General features: G+C 37.3%; 1 protein-coding gene, 1 long non-coding RNA gene and 1 pseudogene across 2 annotated transcripts; 2 read left to right on the forward strand and 1 right to left on the reverse strand.

Annotated features, from left to right (window-relative positions):
* Nucleotides 1–3,532: 3,532 nt before the first annotated feature.
* LOC141816894 (uncharacterized) lies at nucleotides 3,533–4,965 on the forward strand. Its single transcript, XR_012600755.1, has 4 exons — nucleotides 3,533–3,611; nucleotides 3,908–3,955; nucleotides 4,458–4,523; nucleotides 4,818–4,965. It is a non-coding gene; the product is annotated as an uncharacterized LOC141816894 (long non-coding RNA).
* A 1,391-nt stretch (nucleotides 4,966–6,356) lies between these two features.
* On the reverse strand, nucleotides 6,357–12,084 carry LOC141816893 (4-coumarate--CoA ligase 1-like). Its single transcript, XM_074704615.1, has 5 exons — nucleotides 10,977–12,084; nucleotides 10,555–10,753; nucleotides 8,443–8,656; nucleotides 8,225–8,327; nucleotides 6,357–6,824 (listed from the first exon to the last, which is right to left on the reverse strand). Exons 1-5 carry the CDS (start codon nucleotides 11,979–11,981, stop codon nucleotides 6,693–6,695), a joined length of 1,653 nt encoding a protein of 550 aa, XP_074560716.1. The 5' UTR covers nucleotides 11,982–12,084; the 3' UTR covers nucleotides 6,357–6,692.
* Nucleotides 12,085–21,016: 8,932 nt separating this feature from the next.
* Nucleotides 21,017–22,446, forward strand: LOC141816887 (F-box protein AFR-like; annotated as a pseudogene).
* The last annotated feature ends 1,766 nt before the right edge of the window (nucleotides 22,447–24,212 follow it).

The raw sequence follows: 24,212 nt of genomic DNA on the forward strand, positions 1-24,212 counted from the left end.
CCGAATGGGACCCACAACTATGTAATTGAGTGTATAATGTTGATTTCATATTGTATTTTTTCATGCTGTATATCATTTAGACATCTTGCACTAAACAAATTAAACATGTTTATTGTATTAAGTATATTTCAAAATTCCAACGGCTATAAAAATCCATTACACTGAATGAAATAAAATATTCCACTAATCATACTATTTCATGAGTTCTACTACCATTCCATTCTATTTTACACTTGCACAAAGGTATGCTTTTTCTTAAATAAGCAGTTGTTATCTTTAATTTAACTCTTAATCCAAGTTAAGCTCTTTTTAAATAAGCAATTGTTTAGATTTAATTGCGGCGCATCATGATTCGCACCTTCCCCGCCTCGACCTCCACCGCCCACCTCGCTCACCTCCCTTCGTCGCCGAGATCCTCGATCCAGCGGCCAGGCCTCTTCCTCAACTGCACCCGACCGCCGCAAGATCTGAGCTACTACCCCTGGTGGGATTTCTTATTCGATTCCATTTTTTTTTTTTAAAGTTGGTCGGTGTCGAGAGTCGTGGCATTTTGCTTCGTTAATACGAACCAGTTCGAGTCGGAAATACTTTAGCTTTGACTTCCGTGGCACGGGGGCCGATCTTGTTTTCTTGGGATCGAAATCTTTGGTTCTTTCTGGTGAATGGGAATGGAGAAGTCGAGGCGTTATGTTAAGGTGAGAAACTGGATCGATCCTCTGTCTCCTCTTCAAGTTACATTTAGGAAGAACTTAGATCGGATTTTTCTTAAATATTTCATTTTTGCGGAGGTTTTACTTGAATTTGGACATCTAATCAGGGGGATGTAGTTGATCGGTTTGGACTTGTACTTGGATCACTTTAGGTTCCGAATAACAGAGATTAATGACATAGGTTCTCTGCGTCCACCTGCTAGAGTTCAGTGACTGGTTGATCCTAATGCTTTGGCGATTGCTCTCCATCAGATCTTTTATTTTTGTCATTCTTTTGCTCGTCCGGGTGGTTGTTTCATTCCTCAGATGATCGAGGACTGCAGATTTCCGGGATTATGAAGATAATATAACTGAAACTACTGCCAGTACTGATGGAGTTTTTTTTCCGAGGTCGTTATCTTTTGGTTCTAGTTGTGTGGAATGACCCCACGGTGATTCTGATTTGGACCTGCTTAATAACAAGTTGTTAATGTAACCTTAATGAGTTGTTACTGAAGCAGCAGGGTGTACCCTTTTTGTGCATGATTAAGGAAAAGAAATGCAGTGGACAAAGGGATGAACAATTGTTCCATTTCATTTACTTGAGCCTTTTGGTATTTGAAAATAATTAGTCATAAAGAAACCTTTTAGTGCCATGGCATTTTCTGACATTGGATGTATTCTTATACACCAAAGAAGTTTCAGTTATGCACTGCAAATTGGATGCCTCAGTTGGATTGTCGCTGTTAGGAACCATTGTCTATTCACGAGTAGGTAATTGCTGCTTATTGTTGGTGTTATCCATCAGGTGCAGAAGAAAAGAGAAAAAAAATCCTCAGACCTTCAAAGCCACACTTACTCAAGGATTGCATATTTGGTGAAGTTCAGTTGTTTTATCTTAATTGTTATTCAGTTACCTATACATCTTATTCTTGCAGAATGTTTCTACTTCTAGTTCAAAAGAAACCTTAAAAGCTGGTCCTTCAAGGAAGCCAATGTCATTGAAGGATATCGATTCAGCTTTCCATGGAGCTGGGCAAAAGTCGTATCCTGATCATGTCACTTTGTTACACCCTTGTTTTTTTAAAAAAATTGTCGGACTTATGTTGTTTACTGTTGGAATTATTAAGTTAATAACAAGCTTTTGTTAGGATTATCACCCCTACCAAACATAGGTTGAATTTGATAAAGAAGTATTACAGCCACAATTAATAGTTAGAAAAAACTTTTGCATTCATGGATCAAATTCTAACATTATAACTGTTTTTACTTTTTCAATAAAAAACTACTTTCATCAGCACAAGAAAAGGCCCATTGTTTGCCTAGAGTTTCCAGAGTTCATCAGCACAAGAAAAGGCCCACTTACACAAAAGTATGCTTTTTACTCATTCTTTTCGCTTACTACTTTTGAGTTCAGCAACTTCGCAAATATTGCTTATCTTAATGTCATTCCCTGCCAAATTCCTTTAGCTTCTTTCACTTTTCATTCTTTCCATAATTGAATGATCCTTGTACTTGCAATCTTTCCCTTTTGTGGATCTGACAATGAAACTAATGCGCAAGGGTTGGATCTTCCCTAGCCATAAACAAGACCTCAATATTATTGTCTGAGTCATGTAATGCATATCATATGTGAAAGGGGTAATTATTGTGGCTAGATCCTCACTGTTCAAGAGGCTTTACTTATTGGATTGTGCTCTTGATCACACTGTCAAATTCAATGCTGACCTTTGTTTTAGAGAAATGCTTTTTGCCTGTATCATTTAATTTTCATGTTCATAAATTATCACTATTGTATGGAGCAGGAAAACCTAACTCACTCACTGGTATGAGCTTAGGTTCTTAGTGGGCTTACCCAGCAGATTACCAGATACAATCTTGGAGAATTCTCAGGAAAGCGTCCTTGATAGATTACCTAGAAGGAATAAAGATGAAATTATGCTTGTGAGTTTCGTTAAAACTTTAATATTGCATGAAGCATATGTACATTGATTCCTGAAAGATTTTATACTAGTATTAGTTGCATGAAAATTTTCCAATTTGTTTGATCATGTACCCTAGTAGTTCTCCAACTATAAGAGCTTGTTCATTTGAATGGATAAAATGAATAAGAGGATGGGTGGGCCCATATATCTATTCGTTCAGTTGTTAGTTGGAAGGTTGAATCAATGGATAAGTTGAAGGATATAGATTCTAATTTAACCTTCAGTTTTTTCCCACATCCGATCTGTGAATTAACCTGATTGGAATTATTTTACCGCTGGTGCCATTCATGTGTTTACAAGAACAATGCAGTCCTTTGCCTTGACACCAACATCTGCCATCCATAGTATCAATGGTCTGCTACCTGAAAAAAATATTATTAATCAATTACGATTGACAAATGTTTTTAGACAATAGATGATTACACATTTAGATTAAGAATTTTAAAAGTTTGTTTAAGAAAAATTATAAAGTATTCAATTTTACTAAATTTTTTTAAAGAGAGAAGAGAGGATAGGAGTTATAGAGAAAAGGGTGGTATTCTTATTTTTTTTTCAAATTTAGTTGTCTGTTGTTTGGCTTATCATTCCAACTTAACATGTGAAAGGATGGATTAGAGAGATGGATCATTTTCATCCATCTCTCAGTTCAAACAAACAAGCGAAATAGGATCAATTAATCTTCATCCATCCATACCTCTCCATCATTGTTTAAATTTTTCTATCATTCCAACCGAACGAGCCCTTAGTGTATAGGATTGCATTGACTTCTATACTGCAAGTTTTTCCATCTGAAGATTTTTAATGGTTTGTTCCTGTCATTAGATTAGAGAACAACTCTTACACCTTGCTTTTGTTTTAGCATTGCGTGTCAATTCAGGAGTTACTTTGACACTTTTGGTCATCTTATCCAATCACGACTGCACACCTATATAATAAGGTAACATCTCATTTCCTGCTATGGGCTTCACAATTTTATTAATTTTTATCATCGGTTAGTTTTTGTCATCAATTACTTTTTGGGTATTCCCTCGAGCATGATAATATTCTAAACTACCTGGTAACAAATTCACCTAGAACATTCACATATTTCGTAAGTTCGCTTTACATTATATTCTGCTTTAAGTGTTTCTTTCATTAGTTTTTAACTTTCTCCATCTGATTTACCTCATCTTTGAGCCTATTCAGAACCTACGAATTCTTTAAACTATTTATCTGATACATTATTTGAATTAGGTTCTTAGGCTGAAGAGTGCTATGGCTGATATCTATCAGAAGCTCAAGGTAACATTACATTCATGTAGCATATACATTGATTATAATAAAGAGAGACATCGTTCTAAATTTCAATTTGCTTGTTTCATCGAGATTTGGCGGTGATGGTTAACGAAAAGTTTTTTTTTTGTGAAATTTATACTTACCTATGCATATACTCCTTTGCAAATCATCTATTTTTTTCCAAGAAATGTAGAGGCAACCTGTCCTTGCCATCCTTGTTTGTGCCATCTGTTTTTTTTTAATTGGCACTAAGTATCCAACTTACGCCAATTAATCATGGGGTGGGTGCGATTCCACGGAAGTTTCTTTTTTGTTTGTGCCAATCTTTACCATCTCGGAGGAATTTCCATTTCAAATTTCTGACCTTGCTATCGTGTTTTGAATCTTGCGATTTCGTTTTCACTTCTAGGAATTCTACTTTTGCACGTAAAGTTTCTTTTTCTTTTCCTTTCTTCTATGTATCTGAAAAGCTAACTGTATTTTGCATTTGCTTCCTCTGCATTTGCAGGCTATAAAGGATGTGCAGTCGGATTTCCGGCATCAGACCTCTCTTCTTATTCAGCCCATGCTTCAGGTATATCCTCCATATCGAAGTCCTCCAAAATTGCTAGTTCCTAACCGTCATATTGTAGCTGATATTTAAGCTTATTTGAAACCCAAATACATACTTCTTAGATTCACCAATAAATAAATAAACAAAGCTTATAACATGCATAAGCATCTAAGGGAAATCCTAAATTTTCGTTATTCACTTCTGTATCGATGTTTTCTGAAAACCCTTCATTTTCTTTTTTGTTCAATCGTCATCATCCCAACCACTGTTTTCCTTCTTCTGAACGCCCTTGCTCATTAGTTTCCTTCTCACCAGGCTCTGGATGCTGCATTTGCTCATTACGACGCAGAGGAACACAAGCATTCGACAAAAAATGGGGCCAAATCGAACGGGTTTGTTCAGTGAAAATGCATTATTTTTCTTCTGTACATATAATTAAATTTTGAATATCAGAAATATATTCCAAGGGCAACTTCAATCGGTAGAATAGAAAATACTTAGTCTATCATGTGCTTGGATAAAAGACGATTAACTGATTTTAAGAAGATTAAATGTAGTCATAATATAAAGTAGTAGAATGTCAAAAAAAAAAAAAGGTATTAGTTAGTTATTGGGTGTAAAGTAGAGATGATAATTTTCTTCGAACCCAATAGAAAGATATCCAACTTGAATAGAGGAAGGTATGAAAGGATTTTTTAGATCCGATTAAATAATTAAGTAATCAGATATGAAAATATTTTGGATATGAATATAGAGGTGGGTCTAGTAAAATTATTTATATCCGATATGAATATTTATATATATATATAAGATTTTGATACTTGCATACCTCATCCTCAACAGAAAATTGTGGATGTCCGGAAGTGTTTCGGACGTTGGAAAGTAAACAGTCATTTTTTATTTTTTTTACAATTATACCATTTAAAAGGGGTTGGTTTATAGGATATATAGTACAATAAAAATAAAAATTTTAAAATAAAAAAAATTAATTACTCATGGAAGTGTATTGGGTTGTTATCTTTACATTTCTTATTTGACACACCTGGTGAGTAATTAATTTTTTTTTTATTTTAAAATTTTTTTATGTTTAATATTAGAACTTAACTTGTAAATTTTAAAGAAAAAATCTTAAATGATTTAATCGTAAATAAAATAAATAAATAATGATGACATTGTTCATGTTTTGAGCACTCAGAATACTTCGGACATTCGAAATTTTCTATCATGCACTATGCGCGTAGGGTATTAGAATATTATATATATATATATTTTTTTATTTCACTAGCAATTAATTTAAAAAATCTAAATAAGTTTGATCTTCTATTTTTATTTTTCAACTTCTAGATGTTTATTCTATTTTTATTGAATTATATTTTTTTAACTATGATGGTAATTTTAATATATTTGGATAGATGTTTATTTTATTTTTATTGAATTATATTTTTTTAATTATGATATTAATTTTAATATATATTTTTTTTGTTGAATGATGATAGTTAGATGGAATAAAAAAAATTATTAATATAAAAGATATCTTGATGTTTGATGGATAAATGCGGATGAGATCTGTAGTGTAAAGTTAATAAAATAATAGAATTAGAATAATTATGCAAAGTATTATGAAATCAAAATGTGATTAAACAAGAAAAAATGCATAATAACGAAATGTTACTTACATAGACGTGTTGTCATTTAAAGAAGATAATCCTGAAATATTAGTTTATTTATCACTTAGCTAATAAACCTATTGTCAAATCCAATAAATGATAGAACAAAAAGATAAAATAAAAATACAATCATGCTGGCCATAGATTTATAAGTCTCAAAACAAACATCAAATTTGAGGATCAGAGATATTGCAATTGTTCAATGAATTAAACAAAGTTTTTTACAAGTGAAATATCTATAACCAACAAACTGACTGACGATACCAAATGTAACAAGTCATATTGTATAACTTATCCACATCAATGTCATAAAACATCACAAATTTAGAACATATATTATCGATGGAGAAGAAAGACCAAATAGTGCTATACCGAATACAAATGAACAAGGTGCAAAGAATTCTTAGCTGTGTTTCATTTTGGAAGCGCGTATTCTGTGAGGAATAGGACACAGCATCTAGGGGAGTATAGATTATGTATCTGTGGTCGTGGACGACGGTCCCATTAGCAGTCCGGGCAACAATCACGGAAACGGGCCAATGGGGAATTGCTCAACTAGCTTGGCTCTTAGATCCTTTCTCAAGATTTTGCCGGATGGTGCCTTGGGGATGACTTCAGTGAAGAAAACCTTGCTGATTCTTTTGTAGAAAACCACCTGCAAGGAATGAAAGTTCAAATTTAGATGATTAAAGTTTGAAGAAATAAATCCTCTTCTTTTTTTTTCCAAGTATAAAGAAGGGATAAATTTCAATTTCTTGCATATCAAAACCGGTATTTACCCTCCTAGTATCATCGAAATGGTTTTACAAGCATACAAATTGACTAGGGTTTATAAAGTATGAGGATATTTTGACAAAATTTAAACTAAGAGATTGCTAACAATAACGATTAACGTAATTTCAGAAGGTGATAGTGTAATTATTTTCCTATTATTTAATAATACAATAAAATCCTTAATCATTCATCAAATTCCTAATTAGAGACTCGCCATGCCATTTTTCCAAAACCTAAAAGTACGAAAACAATTTAATAAGAAACACCAAAATGATTGCAACTGGTTCTGGGATCCACCTACTGACCTCCATCGAAGCCTCTAGAAATATTGCACTCGACAAGATGTGATTGTTTATTAATAACCAGCCTAGATACCACTAAGAGGAAATTATTAGACGGTGAAAGAATAAATATTAAATTTAAATATTGATAGAAAATATTAGAAGTAAAAAATTTTAAATTTAATAATATTAAATATAATAAGATAATAATTAAAATATAAGATGATGAATTATTTATAATTGTAATTGAGGATGTGCTACGAGAGAGAGTTTAGGTTGAGAAGGTACCCTGTCTGCACTATTGTCCGGGTGATAAGAATTGATTGTTGATTGTCGGTGGGTGAATCCAACCGAGCCTTAATTCATCTATCAAAATTTAATCAAAGGGCCCCCTATGCCTCCTTATAAATCACGTTGAAATTATTGTACCTAACCTAGCTCGCCCATACCCCACAAAGCTACAAGGGTAGCAACTAGGTACGTGTGGTCCAGCTCATTCAGGACCGTCAATAATGCAATCTGACACCATAGTATCTAATACAATTTGGATGACCGATAAATACAAAATAATAAATATGCACATTAAATAAAAAATCAAAAAAAATATGATTAAAAAATACACGAAGATGATATATTGCACGTCTTCCTATGTACACGTCTACGATTGAGTGTGTGTCAAAATAAGTCAAAGAGTCCTGAAGTAATTTGGACGTCCCACGCATTCAATCGCAGACGGATATCATAAACAGGAGGACGGGCAGGACATCACTTCTCAAAAGATAGATATATTAGTATTAATATCCTTTTCCGTCGTGACCAACTGATTTCTCGATTTACCTCCTCACAGATAGATCGTAGGACCGACCATGAGACCGCTAAAGTGACAGATTCATCTTTTTTAAAGAAGATATATTAGTATTGAAGGGGTGAATGAAAAGTCATGGAATTAGAGACATGTAAGGTCGACAAATGAACAAGAACTCGTTGTGCGATGTTTTACCTGTCTCGAGATGTACTGCTTGATCTCATCTTCGGTGATTTTTGAGCCATTGGACCGCACAACAAAAGCAACAGGAACTTCCCCAGCAATTTCATCTTTCATCCTGCAAAATCAAACCCACGACAGGACAATTACTATCAGACCTGTGCTCGGTAGATCTAGTGCGCGAATCCCGCAAGGCCAATTGAAACAAACAATGTGTTGTGGAGGAGACTCACGGGACAACAGCTGCATCGGCGATTTTAGGGTGGGTAACAAGTAGTGCTTCGAGCTCAGCCGGAGCTACCTGGAAGCCTTTGTACTTGATGATTTCCTTGAGCCGGTCGACGATGAAGACCTCGTCGTCGTCGTCCACATAACCGACATCCCCAGTGTGCAGCCACCCGTCCTTGTCGATGGTGTTCCTTGTGGCCTCTGGATCATTGATGTAACCTGAATAGCATACTGAATCAGTAATCTAAGGAAACTATAGTGTCATTTCTCCCCATTAGAGGAGCATGAAGTTCAATAGAAATCTTGAGGTCAACCTTGTTTTGACTTGACCAAAATATCATCTAGAGATTTCGAACTGCCCTCATTTCTCCCTTAACCATTGACCCTATCACTTTATTTAATTGAAAACTGATGTGATAGATACTCATATCATTAAAGAACAGTATAGTTGACTAAGACATTGCACCAAACAAGCATTGTCATTTGACAGGAGTTGCTTTTTGTAGGAAAATTAAACAACCCATATATCTAAATTTATTTTAATATTAAAAAGCAAAGAATCTGATCAGATCAGGCTATTCCTGAACAGAAGCCATAAACATTTCGACCTCAAATATCAATCTGTCAGAAGTTTGAATATTAAAGTGAAAAATGATAGGAACCTACTTCTTGCAATTTCTCTGAGATTCAGGGGTCCCAGCTTAATGAAGAATGTAGATTAGTTCAATTGATAAGGATCAGTGTAGTATAAAGTTTAAAAATAACACCTCTGGAGGTATTTTGCGAAAGAAGGTAAATTTTAGGGGACAAAATGAAAATTTCTCAACGACTAATTGGTGTTTCACCTTTGTCAAGCCTACCTCACAAAATGATTGTTGACCAATACCTAACTTGGATTAAGATTGTTGGCCTGTCACATGAAGGGGTGAATTGTGTACCCATTGTTTCCAATTAGGAATAGACTTGTCTGATTAGAACCATCAATCAGGAACTTTGATAGCCATGGGTGACCAGATGACAAAAAGACAGCATCTCGAGCAGGTAATCGAATCGAATAGATGTAGCTAAATCAAATTTGCCACTAATGAAATACTTGGCTATGACATGCTTCTTGAGTAGATGTATATGTATGATATGGGACAATCAAGTGGACAAAAGCAACACTTGCCTTAATATGTGATCTTTTAATTGAGGTCCACTATCTTTTCTCTGCTGTGTCTCAATCGCATCACATTTTTGGTGAACAACCAGCTACCGAACATTGTATATAGTCATTAGATTATTTCTGTTCTAAGAAAGAGTTGATCGCCTTCGAGTTGGTACATGCCCTAACAAAAAATGAAATGTCCTTACACAATAAGCAACTCCTAGGTCTAACCATACATAATGAAATTCATCGGTTAGTTGATGTGTTAATCACAAAATCTCCCTACCTCCATTGTTGGATATGCATTCATTATCTTCCTTGTAAAAAGAATAGTGATCTTTTCATTTATCTAATCTTTGTGGGAACATCATTTTGAAGAACAACAGCTACTCATCTTGGTATCTAATTAATCATTGTGTGAGGAACCAAATTTCAACATCATATCAAATCTTATTATGAATTGCTTAGGTTCAGATAGATATACTCACAAAAATCAACCAAGTCACCTTCTCGGATACCCAAACAATCCTCCTAAATTGCAGTAGTTTTCCAACAAACACCTGAGAGAAACGCAATGTCTAGATCCTAAAGAGTCAGGCACACTTCAGACACATCTCTTTAAGTTATAGTGAGGTTTAACTCCCACGCCTACTCGAAAGACAACTCCATCTGTTCCACACAAAAGGAGAGAATTAACCCTAAAAGAAACTACCCCTTGCTTGTTGCTCCTCCAGATTGGAACCTATTTTTCTTTGGACTGTAGATTAGATTACTCAATAGCTCGCACAATGTTTATTTTAGCAGTGATGAAGAGGTTTAGGATGTTTGATCATAACTCTATTCAGAGAATTTTGAATAATCTTTGTATAAAATGTAAAGAATCTTGGCAGTCCTACCAAACAATCGTGGCATAATTGACATTAAAGCATGTATGAATGGCAAAGTGCAGCATAAAGTGTGCCCTGCTCACCTTTCATGATTTGGGCACCTCTGATGCAGATCTCGCCTCGCTGGTTCCGCCCCAACGCCGCCCCCGTCTCCGGGTCGACGATCTTCATCTCGGCGTTCCTCACGACGGTGCCGCAGGCGCCCGACTTCACCTCGAACGGTGCCTTGGCAAATGCCAAGCACATCGACAGCACCGGCCCGGCTTCCGTCATCCCATAGCCCTGTCAGATTTGAACAAGATGAAGAAAATTGACGCGTGAGCTCCGGTTCACTGCAAAATCCTTTTGCTAGATCTGTGCAGGAATCGCACGATCTGTTTGAGCTGGAGCTGAGTGGAGCAAGTAATGACTTGGTCCAAGGGTAAGGCATCGCGAAAAGTCGAAGCTTATCGTTACTTTTTTTAAGCTTGTGCGGTATGATGAAGAAAAAGAGTAGAGGCCTCACCTGGCCCAGCCTGGCATTGGGAAGCTTGGCCATGAATTTTTCCTCAACCTCCTTGCCCATCGGGGCGGCGCCGGACATGACCATTCTTATCGACGAGAGGTCGAAGCTGTCGACGAGCGGGCTCTTCACGAACTCCAGGACGATGGGCGGCACCAAGGGCGCGATTGTGATCCTGAAGCGCTGGACCAGCTCAAGCAGCGGGCCGACCTCGAACCGCCGCAGGATGAGGATGGCGGCGCCGACGCGGAGGCTGCAGAGGAGGACAGAGTTGAGGGAGTAGATGTGGAAGAGGGGGAGGACGCAGAGGAGGACGTCGTCGGGACAGAAGTTGAGGTTGGGGTTTTCGCCGTCCACCTGCTGGGCGATGCTGGTGACCAGGCTGCGGTGCGTGAGCATCACGCCCTTGGGCAGCCCAGTGGTGCCCGACGAGTACGGCAGCGCCACCACGTCGTCCGGATCGAACTCGACCTCCGGCAGCGCGCCGGCGTCGGAAGCCAGAAGGTCGGCGAAGGCGTGGCAGCCATCAGGGACGGGACCATCGCCGACCGCAACGATAGTGACGCCGCGATCTGCCGCGTAGTCACGGATCTTGTCCACATAGCAGGACTCAGTGATGATGAGGCGCGTGCCGGAGCCATCCGCCTGCTTGTGGATCTCTCCAGGCGTGTAGAACGGATTCGCCGTGGTGGCGACGGCCCCCCGGAAGGAGGCGGCGAGGAACGCGATGACGAACTCGACCGAGTTCCGAAGCAGGATCATGAACACATCTCCGCGCCCGATTCCGACGCTATGCAGCCCCGCCGCGAAGCGGCGGGCTGAAGCTTCCACTTGGGCGTAGGTGAGCACGCTGCCGGTGGCGCCGTCGATGACGCACGGCCGGTCGGCGAACTCCGCCAGCCGCTTGAAGCAGTAGGTGTGGAGAGGAATATTGTTGTTGATCTCGATGTCCGGCAGCTTAGATCGGAAAATGGTCTCCTCCGGCCGCGCAACTGAACCCATTTCCATCAGATTCGCCGGTGCGGAGAAGAAATCCGCCGACAACCGACGGAAAAACGAGGCGTAGATGAGAAGAGGAGAGAGGAGCTTTCTTTCCCTCGTCCCTGAGGAAAGAAGGAAGGGGCGAAGCCGAAGCGTGGTAGTCTTGATATAACGGTGGAGTCCACCCGAGGGCAAATTAGTCAATTTCGGACTTGACGACTCTTTGGCTTGGCATTTGGAAACATACGCGGCCAGTAGAGTCTCGCCACGTGGACGCTTCCAACGCGCCGAGCTGGGTAGCGGATCGGGTTGGTCCACTTACCCGCCCAGTCTAATCAGGAGCGTCGGTGGCTGATCGTACGGTTAGAAATCGGGCCAACTTGCGGTGTCTTTTATTGTGCCATTAGCTGTCTTCCATAATTTGATTTGACTTTATATGCTTCTTCATCAATTATATTGATGTATAAGAGTCAAAAACTAGAAATATCTATCTCATTATTTAATTATACATAATTACTTAATTGTCTTAATCGTATATAATTAATTATTTAATTATTTTTTTAATATTATTTTTATTATTATCTCTTTTTAAATTTTTAATTTTTTAAATCGATTGAATGCATTATAACCGTTACGAAATTATAACAACTACATATGTTTTAATCATTATGAAATCGTAACAATTATATATGTTATAAAAATTATAATTTTATAACTATTACAATCATAAATATTAAATGTCATTAAGATATATCATTAGCTATCTCTCAAAATCTAATCTAATTTTATACGCTTCTTCAATTATATAAAAATATAATGGGTAAAAATAAAAAAATCATCTTTCTTCCATATTATCAAAAGGACGTGTCATTTTAATTTTTTTATCAAAAATATATTTGTCCTATTATTTAATCGTATATAATTACTTAAATATCTTTCAATACTATCCTCATTATTATCTTTCTAAATCTTCCATTTAAATTCTAAATCGGTCGGATATATTATAATAACTAAGAAACTGTAACAGTCATATATATTTTAATAGCTACAAAATCATAAATACTATATATATTATAAAAATTATGATTTTATAACTGATACAACATAAATATTAAATGTAATTAACATATATCATATATTGTGCCATTAACAATCTCTATCTATTTTATAAAATTAATTTTTTATCTGAGATTTATCATTTTTTCAATTATATAGAAATATAAAAGGCAAAAATAAAAAAGTCTCCATATCTATCTCAAGGGTTTTCATTTTTATTTTTTTATCAAAAATATATTCATCCTACTATTTAGTTGTGTTTAATTACTTAATTGCTTATTCTCATTATTATCTCCTCTTAAATCTTCACCCTAAATTTTGAATCCAATGCATTATAATAGCTACATACATTTTAATAGTTACAAAATCGTAAAGCTACATATATATATATAATTACGATTTCATAATTACTATCATATAAATATTAAATAAATAAATCAAATCCATATTATAATAAATATAATTTCATAATAATTACAAACGTACATGAATAGAATTAAATCTACATGAATGATTAAAAAAAATCTTTTTGATTTTTATCCATATATATATATATATAGTTGCTATATCTAGATCATATTGTGCCACTTATTTTTGACCCTTAAAACATTATTTCAGCTTAATCATCCTATACGACTTGATTCTGGTACCTAGATTGAATTATTCAAAATATTAAAGTAATTTTGATTAAATTATTATCAATGTGATTTTAATTAAATTAAAATAATTTTAATCAAATTTAAATTATTTTAATCAGCAACATGTCGAATGCTGTTTTGATATTAAAAAAAAATTAAATGATAATAATTAAGAATAGGGGAAGTAGGGGGTATATAACATTTCGACTAAACTGAAATAACTGATCGATTAATTAAGAAATTTATTTTTTTCAATCAACATTATTTCAATTTATTTGACTCTCTCGATTATAAAATTTCAAATAACAATCGACGTTACCATCAATTGATTGCTAATCTAAATTTATGAGTTTTGACGAAATAAACAATCAAATAATACAGTTGACTAACCTTCACAAATCAAATACGATACGAAAATAGATTAGTGCAACCGTCTATCTCATAATAATCGATTGATGATGTAATATCAATCAACAACCAATTTAATGTGGTGATAAGAGCCTCTAGTGACGACTTACTGATGATATTAGATCGTCATATCAGAAGTCACCATACTTTTTGAATTTACTTAATAGATAAAGTGTAGAATCGAATTCTCTATCTCGAAATTAATTAGTTCACAAGAATTAAATATCTGATTGCCAAAATAATAATAATCATCCATTTTATATCAATTTGATTTATTCAATTTTAATGGCAAATTTCGATCGATTTAATTTATTTCAATTAAGTCGGTATGAATTAATTAATTGGCGAAAAAACGCCCGTAATGAAGAAGTATCTGGGTGTTTTATGAATAGCAGGAGCTCCACTTTTATCTAGTTGACAGCGATATGTGTAAAATTCAGTGAGAATTAAAAAAGGATTTTTTTTAAAAAAAATAATAAATCCTAATCAGATTCAATCCCTGAGAGTGATCGGTCCAGTCCCACAGAAATTTTCTACCGACCATCAGGATAAATCAGAAAGCGTATACGACGGTCAATCCAGATGTCCAACATCTTTTGATTACGTTTCCTATTTAAAAAAAAAAATTTATAAATACGTCATAATTGAAAATAAATCATGAATTTCTGAATCATAATGGAAATCCTACCATTGTACTATTGTCCGGGATGACTTTTTTTTTTTCCACATCGAGGAGGAAGTGGGGCGTCTCGTTCACGCCATCAAAGGCCACGTGCCCATGACAGCGATTTGAAACCGATCGCCAAGCAACAGTGCGATGCGATAGAGGGGAGAGGCGCCTCCAACTACTTCCGTTCCGTTTGATTGGGATGAAAAAGATTCAACGAAAGAGAAAGGGAGGGAAAGAAAAAAATATATTTATGCTTTTCTTATTTGAAAAGATCAAAAGAAAGATTGATTAACGTATTATGTATTATATTATTTGAGAGGAAAGAAAAAGAAATAAAAATTAAATATATAAAATTATAAAAATATTTTTACTTTTTAAAATAAATTTACATGTGAAAAAAATATGTATATTTTATTAAATTAATATAAGATTTTTCTTACTAAAACTACATATCAACTAAAATTAATATTTACACTTAAATAAATAAAAAAATTTTAAAATAATAAATAGACATACAACAAACATGTAAAATATAGAATTTGTATACTTTGGTACGATAAAGAATAAATCAATATTTTTATATATATTTCTATAAAAATTTACTGATATAAAAAAGAGATGAAAAGATCACGCTCAACAAGAGAAATTTAAAAAATTTAGATTAAATAAATTATTTAAGAATTAATAGTTTAAAATAAAGATAAAATTGAAACAAACAATATTTAAAGTTGTCTTTCCTTTTCTTACACCTCAAATTAGAGTGTAAGAAAATCTTCTTTTTCATAAGTAAGGAAGGTTAAAATTTACACTTTCCTACCCTTTCCTCATTTTCCCTCACTCCTTTCCAAACAAGATTCAAAGTTCCCTTTTCCTTATTTACCCTTTCTTCCCCTTCCCTCACCTCCTCCCTTCTTCAGCATAAAGGTGGAAATCATCCCAACAGCCCAACATAAGTCTCACGATCATATGTGAGGAGGTAAATCAGAAAGTTGCAGTTGACCAGGACGAAGGAGGGCATTGTCTTGACTTCGTCGAAATTCGACTCTTGTCCACTTCAACATCTCTACTTCATCGTAACCAACTCAATTATGTCCCAGAAGCTCTCTCACCTCCTTTCAAACAAAGCGTTCATGAATTTGATAGCTCTATCTCTCTTATGTTTTTTTTTTCTTTCTAAGTTCGGTTCTTGATTAATTCAAGGAGTACGATAATTGATTTACTTCTTTCGAGTTCAAAGTGAAATTTGGTGGAGGGGTTCTTTACACTTTTTTATCCATATCTTACCGTAGGGGGTTGAGGGTTTCTTTACACGCACATTGAATTTTGGGGATCTTCAGACGGTTCACTTTGAAGCGAAGAATTGTTACGAACTTGTAGAGGAATTAAAGCCCTTGGAGAGTTATTAAGATCACATTTGCTTTTGTGGACCTTTAAAAAGCCAAACAACATTCAATGTTTGTATCAAACATGCTTCAATGACTTTATGTAAAATGCCTTGAATTCTAATTGGGGTAGTTGATTGAAAATTCCATCCATTAACTAGATACAATTTTAGTTGATTGTAGCTCAAATATAAATATTTGTTATTCAAACTCTAATTAGCTGAGTTTCGCCCTCAATCGATTGAATTTGCTTGGAGATATTGATTGGCATCATCATAAACCTATTATCCCTTGGTTGAAGACCTTCTACAACCTACTAGGCAGTTTAAATCCTAATGATGTTACCTAAAGGTTTACGAACCTCAAAATTAGATTCTCTCGTAACTTCTCATAGCTCATATTGCTTTCGAGTCTTCAACCTTGAGCGATTCTCATCGTTGCCCTTGAGTACATAGACCTTCGCTCTTTCAAATGCACTATGTCATCCTTCACTCCTCATAAGTCCACCTCAAGGCGCCCCGGGCTACCATCCATGTTAGGTCCTCGGTTCCTCTAATTCACAAAGCTCTTCAAGTTTCTTCATATATCATCATTTCACTCTTCAGCAAAAGGTGAAATTCGTCACCCCAACGACTCCACATAGTCGGCCTCACGACCATCTATATGTAATCAAACTTAAAGAAGTAAATCAAGAAATTGCAGTTGGCTACGACAAAGGAGAGCATTGCCTCGGCTTCGTCGATATTCGACCCTTATCCACTTCAACAATTTGATTCTGCTCCATCGTAACCAACTCAACTATGCCTCAAGTGCTATCATCCTTTCACTCACCTCAATGTGTGGTGTAAACAAATGCTAGTTCTATCTTGCAATTATAACAACAACCATCAAATTTTATCCCACTAGGTGTGATAGACTATATCATAACAATTATAGGTCTACATATATCTCTCCTTTGTTGTAGCTCTCTATATCGATGCTCATATACACATCGTTGTACCTCTATTTGAGTTCCTTGCATCTAATCTAATATTTCTTAAGCTACTTATCATCTCATTTCATAATTTTAAGTATTAATTAGTAAACTTGCTAATTAAATTCTTAAAAGATTCTATAATCAAATGTCAAAGTTTTGTGATATATTTAATCCAAGACGCTATAAGAATATTATTGCAAAAGTGTTTTTAAAAAGAATAAAAAATCCATGAATAAAAGATTTATTCAAAATAAAAATAACTAAATTACAAACTAAAAAATATATTAAATTAATTTAGACTGCACAACTGTAGCTATTGGACAACTTGATTGGTGGCTCTGATGTTGGGCCCAGCCCAATTTGAAAGGGCCCAGTTAGAAATAAGCTTAACTAAACCTAAGTTATTAATTAGGAGAATCCTATCAATAATTGCTTGATCTAGCGATAAATGAATTGAATTCGAAGAATTTTTAACTTTGAATTTCTATAACGCTAATATTTAGAGCTATCAGACGGACCAACTTGCAGTTGGATGGGTCGGCCCACCAAAAATCATCATCTGGTTGGCTGAGAAATTTCCAACCCAATCCAACCGAAGGTGAATTATAAAATTTAGATGATACCAACTCAACCCATGAATTGCGGATTAGGTGAACCTATTGACTTTTCTATTTTAATTTTAAATTAAAAAAAAAATTTCAACCCGCAGACTAATTCGAACCTGGCATGAGCCAGCCTGCCTAATTTAATTGGTGGCCTCTGATGTCGGGCCCAACCCAATTTGAAAGGGCCCAGTTACAAATAAGCTTAACTAAACCTAAGTTATTAATTAGGAGAATCCTATCGATAATTGTTTAATCGGCGATAACTGAGTTGAATTAGAAGGATTTTTCACCATTGTTTAGAAATTTGAATATCTATAATGCTACTCCCGGAGCACAGTTAGTTGGTTACGACGGAGTAGATTTGCTGAAGTAATCGAATCTCGACGAAGCCGAGGCAATGTCCTCCTCCGTTGTGACCAACTGCAGCTTCTCGATTTATTTGAGACCGTGGGATCGCTGAGGTGGTGGATTCCACCTTGCTTGAATATCTATAATGCTAATTTTATGAGAGATTTGTGAACGCCTTTTTAAAAAAAAAGTCTTAAAGTCGATATTCAATTTAATTTTAGGTTTTTATAGAGATTTTTTTTTCAAATTATATAGATCAATTATAATCCTAATATCATTTAATAAAGAATAAAATCAAATATTGCAAATTATTATGAAAAGTTTAGTTAGTCCCAAAAAAACAACTTGATTAGAAAACAACAATAGTAAATTAGAAAATTAAACTAACACAAAAATAAATGTTAAAAGACAATTGAAGCATAAACAATGGAAATAATAATAATAATAATCCTTTGGATTAGGTCAATGATTTAGTGAAAGATTTGTCCTCTAATAGGATTCATTAAGTCCTTTAATTGAGGCAAAATTTATGGTTATTTTTGTTGTTCACTATGGACTAAAAATAAAGAATACTTCATATTTATCAAGCAAATAAAAACAAATAACACAAGGCAATAAAATAATGAACCTATCATAATTGATTGCATAGTTAGGCTTGCTTTTGGTTGTTAAAATGCTTAAAAAATGCTTGAGTTTCATCCTAATGTAGGGTTCAAGCAAATTCTAGGGTTCATAGTTCATGATTATGTGGGACGATGAGTGTAAGTAGAATACAATTTTGACAACTTTCATGGAAGTTTCTATTCCTCAAAAGCCTTCACAATCTACATAAATTAGGGTATCTTGTAAAGTAGTGTCCCCTAAAAAATGTTGATGTTGCCTCATTTATAAAGTGTAAAAGAAATAAAAAAGATAAAATTAAGGCTAAGTATAAAATTTAAAGTGTTATTATTTTGAGTTATCTACAAACTTCAATCACAATATATATACATGGCTACTCTTAATCAAAATAAATAATATATAATCTTCTATAATAAAAAAAAACACAGAGTGGAATATTTCAAACTACTAAACAATGAGCAATCATTAATTTCATGGAACTATATTTTAAAGCCCTGAAACAAGCATGGAAGACGATTAACTGATGCTAAAAACCTCCCAAACAGAATACCTATCTTCTAAATTATTCACCTACTAATGAAATATTTAAGAGTTTTTCTTTTCAAAATAATTTTGATAGTAAAATAAGAGAATCTACAGTAAAGCACCATTAAACAAACAATGATACCCTATCACAGCAACTTTTATATATGTTTAATGGAAGAAAGAAACTATATAAATTATATGCAATGAAACAAAATCTGATGGGTTTTTTTACCAACTGACCTTGTGTTTGCCAGCAGATCTCATCAGTCTCCACAGGAATGGCTGCAGATTTGAAGGCAAGATCCCAAAGCCTTGTCATCTCATGTTCCCTCAACAGACTTGTTGTTGGCCTCTCTCTACCTGTTAAAAATGGTGTAATCATGTGTTCTATTCAGAAACAATATCGGATTAAAAGATTCGAACCATTCATTCAATTCTACAAGTTCATTCTCCCTGTCTGCCCTCCTTAAAGAAACATGTCAACCACCAGGTGTGCTCAAACAACAAATGCCCAGCTGTCTGAATTCGATGGATCGATGAACTAGTTCATTGTCTATCAAATTATTGTTCGTGAAGAAGGTGTTAGCTTGCTAAGTTATTGCTAAGATCTTGATTTTGAGATATGGAGAATCACGAGTATGTAATACTATAAAGTAGGGTAGAGTGTTTCGGTCATCCAATGGCCTGAGTTTAAGGTCATGACAAGGGGCATCTAGTTGGTTAAGTTGTCGTGATAAAAAGTTTGAGCAATCTGGCACCATCACATAGTGGCAAAACAACACTCGATCATCCAGACGATAATCAACATGGCAAGATCAAATCAAACAAAGCACCCGACTAATACCAGAGCACTTCATGCTCACAAAAGGCAGAGGCATTCTAAATCTCAAATTCTCATAGCTTTCAACTCAACCTTACTAGTGTCATGTACACCACTTGATTTGCCCTCAACAACTTGCGAGTTCGAGTAAGCCTCATATTCAACCAGAACTCAATAATCCTGAGCCAAACCGACCCGTAAAGCGGGAATTAGGTTTAGTGGAACCCATCCACTTGCTCAAAATCATGGCAACTTATCAACTCATGCCTTGACCTTTACCCCGGAACCCACTGAATTTTTTCTTTCCTGACCAAATTATTCCACCAGCATGAATCATTCTGCTCAAGAAACCCAGGGATCTAGGAACTAAAGATAAGACTACTAATTGAACACTCTACTGTCGTCGTCACCAGTCCATTGTTGTCCCCATGATAGCACTGTGGACTACACAATTCTCCGGTATCCATCCGGCAAATGATGGAACTCGAATCTCGGATGAGATCCTATCATCATATGCTCTTTCAGTCATTTCCCCGAACACCTGTCGGGCATCTTTGGGAAGAAGAAGAGCTAGGCTGATGATCCACTGCCTCCTTGGGGAAATTTTGTCGAACAACTGTTGGGCACTGCTGTTCACCATCACATCGATGAGCCACAAAGGCCCACAATCTTTAATGGGCCGTCAACTTTACCGTTCTCTCCTCCAAAATTCCAAGAATGAAACGATGATCATTTTTCAAACACAATCTCAGCTGTGTGAGACTGAGACAGCCATTATCAAAAGTCTGAGGGGTGAAATGATACACATTCACAAATAGGAGCAAAATGCAAAAGTTTGATCTTTGGCCCTAATTTTGGCAGTCGGTAGGTCCGGCGGTGCACGCCACGACGGCGGCCCCACCACCACCACCACCCAGAAGCACCACCACCAGCACCACCACCACTCCTCTCTGGCTTTTTCTTGTCTCTCTTTGGAAGCCCATCACATGATTGATTGCTATATATAAATACACTATTTCCCTAAACCTAATCCGAAGGATCCTTCTATATATAGACGCGTATTGCTATTTGCTTGAGGAAAAGGAGCAGAAAAAGATCAAATTTTTAACTAGGATCGAAGAGCGCTTACCATTTCGATCGAATTGGGGACGATGCCTCCCCGCTCGGAGCCGGTGGAGATGGCAGCGGCGACGGCGGTGGAGGGGGAGGAGGAAGAGGAGGAGAGTGTGCCGCGGCGACGGTTGGTGGAGGCGGAAGGGGACCAGTTGATCCCAGGATTGCCCGATGAGGTGGCAGAGCAGTGCCTCCTCCACTTGCCCTTCCCCTACCAACCGCTCGCCCGGTCCGTCTCCTACGCCTGGAATCGCGCCCTCTCGAGCCCTACCTTCCTCCGCAGCAAGGCGGAGGCAGCCGCCGAGCGGTCGCTTCCGTACTTGTTCGTCTTCGCCTTCGATCGGGCCACCCTCCGCCTGCAGTGGCAAGCCCTCGACCCGCGCACCCGCCGCTGGTTTGTGCTCCCGCCGATGCCACTTCCGGCGGGGGAGACGGCCCGCTCTGCCCCCCGGCCTTCGCCTGCGCCGCCCTTCCTTGCCGCGGCGAGCTCTACGTCCTCGGAGGGATGCGGTCGGATACTCAGTTCCCGCTGCAGACCACGCTCGCCTACCGCGCCGCTACGAACTCCTGGTGCGCCGCCGCACCGATGCCCACCCCGCGGTGCTTCTTCTCCGCTGGCGCGATCGGGGGCCGGATCTTCGCGGTGGGGGGCGGCGACGGCGGGATCTCGGCGGTGGAGTGCTACGATCCCGCGGCAGATAGGTGGGTCCCGGCCGCCGGGATGCGGCGCGGGATGGCGCGGTACGACGCCGCGGTGGTGGGCCGGCGGATGTACCTCACCGAGGGCTGGACCTGGCCGTTCGACTCCTCGCCGCGGGGCGGCGTCTATGACGCGGATCGGGACGCGTGGGAGGAGATGCGGGTGGGGATGCGGGAGGGTTGGACGGGGTCGAGCGCCGTCGCCGGCGGCCGGCTCTACGTCGTCTCCGAGTGTGGCGACGGGCGGGTGAAGGCGTACGACGAGGGGGCCGACCGGTGGCGACCGGTATCGGGTGGGGGAGTCCCCGGCGACGTGAGGCGGCCGTACGCGGTGATCGGGGCGGCCCGACGCGGGACGCGAAGGGGGGAGGAGGACGATCTACGTGGTGGGGAGCGGCCTGCACGTCGGCGTGGGGACGTTAGCAGACGTGGCCACCGCCGGCGCGGCGGAGGAGAGCGTGGAGTGGGAAGTGGTCAAGGGACCGCCGGCGTTCGCAGATCTCGCGCCTTGTAACGCGTTCGTGCTGTTTGCTTAATAAACGTTACGATAACCAATATAAAAAACCGGTTTATTTTGGGTATCGAACGACACATCTCTGTAACATATGATATCTTCTTTTCTTTTCCTTTAGGCTTTATTTCTTTCAATATTTGAGAAGAATAGAATCATAATAATATACTTCTCCTTGTATTCTTGTACTAATTCATTAAAATAATAAAGATAAATATATTTTAATATTATGATAATAATACCACTAGTGTAATGGAGCTGGATAATTGATATATATTGTAAGACAACTCTAGAATTAATGGAATTATAAAGTGATGAGTCATTTGCACTTGTGATGATTTAAAATCATACGTTATGATCTGATATGATAAAATTTTTATAGGACCGATTCGATCATGTTCGAGATTAATAGATTTGAAAAATTAAATATCTAAATTATTTTTTAAAAATTATTTTAATGAGGTGTCCTCGAAAAAATTATTTTAATGAGGTGTCCTAGATAGATTTTTAATGAGATAGGAAATATATTAAAAAAAAGATTTTTTTATTTTTTAAAATAATATTCAAATAGTATCTAGCAAAATTCTTTCAAAATTTTTTGAAACAATTTATACTTTATAACTTATTTTAATTATAGTAATTTTGATTATTTTTAAATTAAAATATTAAAATAATTTTAATTAATATTTAAATAATATTGATTATAATTATTTAATAATGTTTTGAATACGTCTATAATAATCTAATATGTTGCAGCATTCGTACAAGCAGCGTCCGTAATTGAGTGTGCATCGGAACGAGTCGAGACGTTCGAAAGTGATTCAGATACTCCTCCCACTTAGTCAGGGGCGGATGTATTAAGGGGCCCGGGGGGGCCATGGCCCCCAGTCCAAGTTGAACCTTTAATGTGTTTAGATTAAACCCTTAGGGTTACTGGTTAATAGGTTTTAGGGTTAATGGGTTGTTGATCTATTGGATCCTAAACCAACTCGATAAACCGATAAGGAAACCTAAAAATCGCGAGTCTGCCCTCGTTGGGTCCCGATCGCGCCTCTGTCTTCTTCGTGTCTTCGTCGGGCGCGGCGGCAACAACTTTAGCTTGGATTGCCGGCGATCTGCAAGGTGGCTGAGGACGCCGGTGAGTGAAGGGTGGATTGGGCAGTGCCGGTAACAGGGTCAATCGGCAGCGGCAGTGGCGTGAAGGGCAGACCGGAAGAGTCGAAGAGAAGAAGTAAATCGGGTGAGTTTCAGCCGAATATGTAAGTTTGTACTTAGGTCCTTGATATGTATCTTTGGGCAATTCTTTTGTTCAAATGAGTATATCATTTTCATTATATAACCCCCCAAATATGAAATCCTAGATCCGCCCCTGTACTTAGTCATGGATGGATCGATACATGCAATATCATTATCCTATATAGTTACGATGCACGCTCTTCTACATGTGCTACTGAGTACGCAGGGACGTCCAGAACTGTATTCAGTTTGTACGCACACAAACACGCACGGAGTGATGTGCAAAGTATCATTTGAATGTCATGACGCATGCAATGTATAATTGGAGCTCTGAGCCTCCGGGACATAGTCGAGTTAATTATGACAGAGCAGAGTTGCTGAAGTAGACAAAGGTCGAATCTTGACGAAACCGAGGCAATGTCCTCCTCCGTCATGATCAACTACAACTTCTCGATTTACCTCTTCACAAATGATCGTGAGAACTGACTATGTATACCGTTGAGGTAACAAATTCTACCTTTTTACTTAAGTGTAGGGTTGGAGGCCTGAGCTGTTTAGCTTATCTATTTGGTAGTGGATGGGATCCAAAGTAGCTAGCGTTGAATTGGTTCATCCTCGAAGTCGTTATCAAAAGCCCGATTCAAGATATC

This window comes from Curcuma longa, unplaced genomic scaffold (assembly GCF_044706935.1).
Source record: "Curcuma longa cultivar G26 ecotype Majalengka, Jawa Barat unplaced genomic scaffold, ITB_CL_G26_1.1 contig_18626, whole genome shotgun sequence".
Lineage (NCBI taxonomy): Eukaryota > Viridiplantae > Streptophyta > Magnoliopsida > Zingiberales > Zingiberaceae > Curcuma > Curcuma longa.

Bases quoted from the DNA above. Each gene is read 5' to 3' on its own strand.
- LOC141816893 (XM_074704615.1), bottom strand. From the start codon at position 11,981: ATGGAAATGGGTTCAGTTGCGCGGCCGGAGGAGACCATTTTCCGATCT. The intron at 10,754-10,976 runs GTGAGGCCTCTA...CAAATCTGACAG, and splicing joins CCAATGCCAGGCTGGGCCAG to GGCTATGGGATGACGGAAGC. The intron at 6,825-8,224 runs GTAAAACATCGC...CATTCCTTGCAG, and splicing joins AGCAGTACATCTCGAGACAG to GTGGTTTTCTACAAAAGAAT.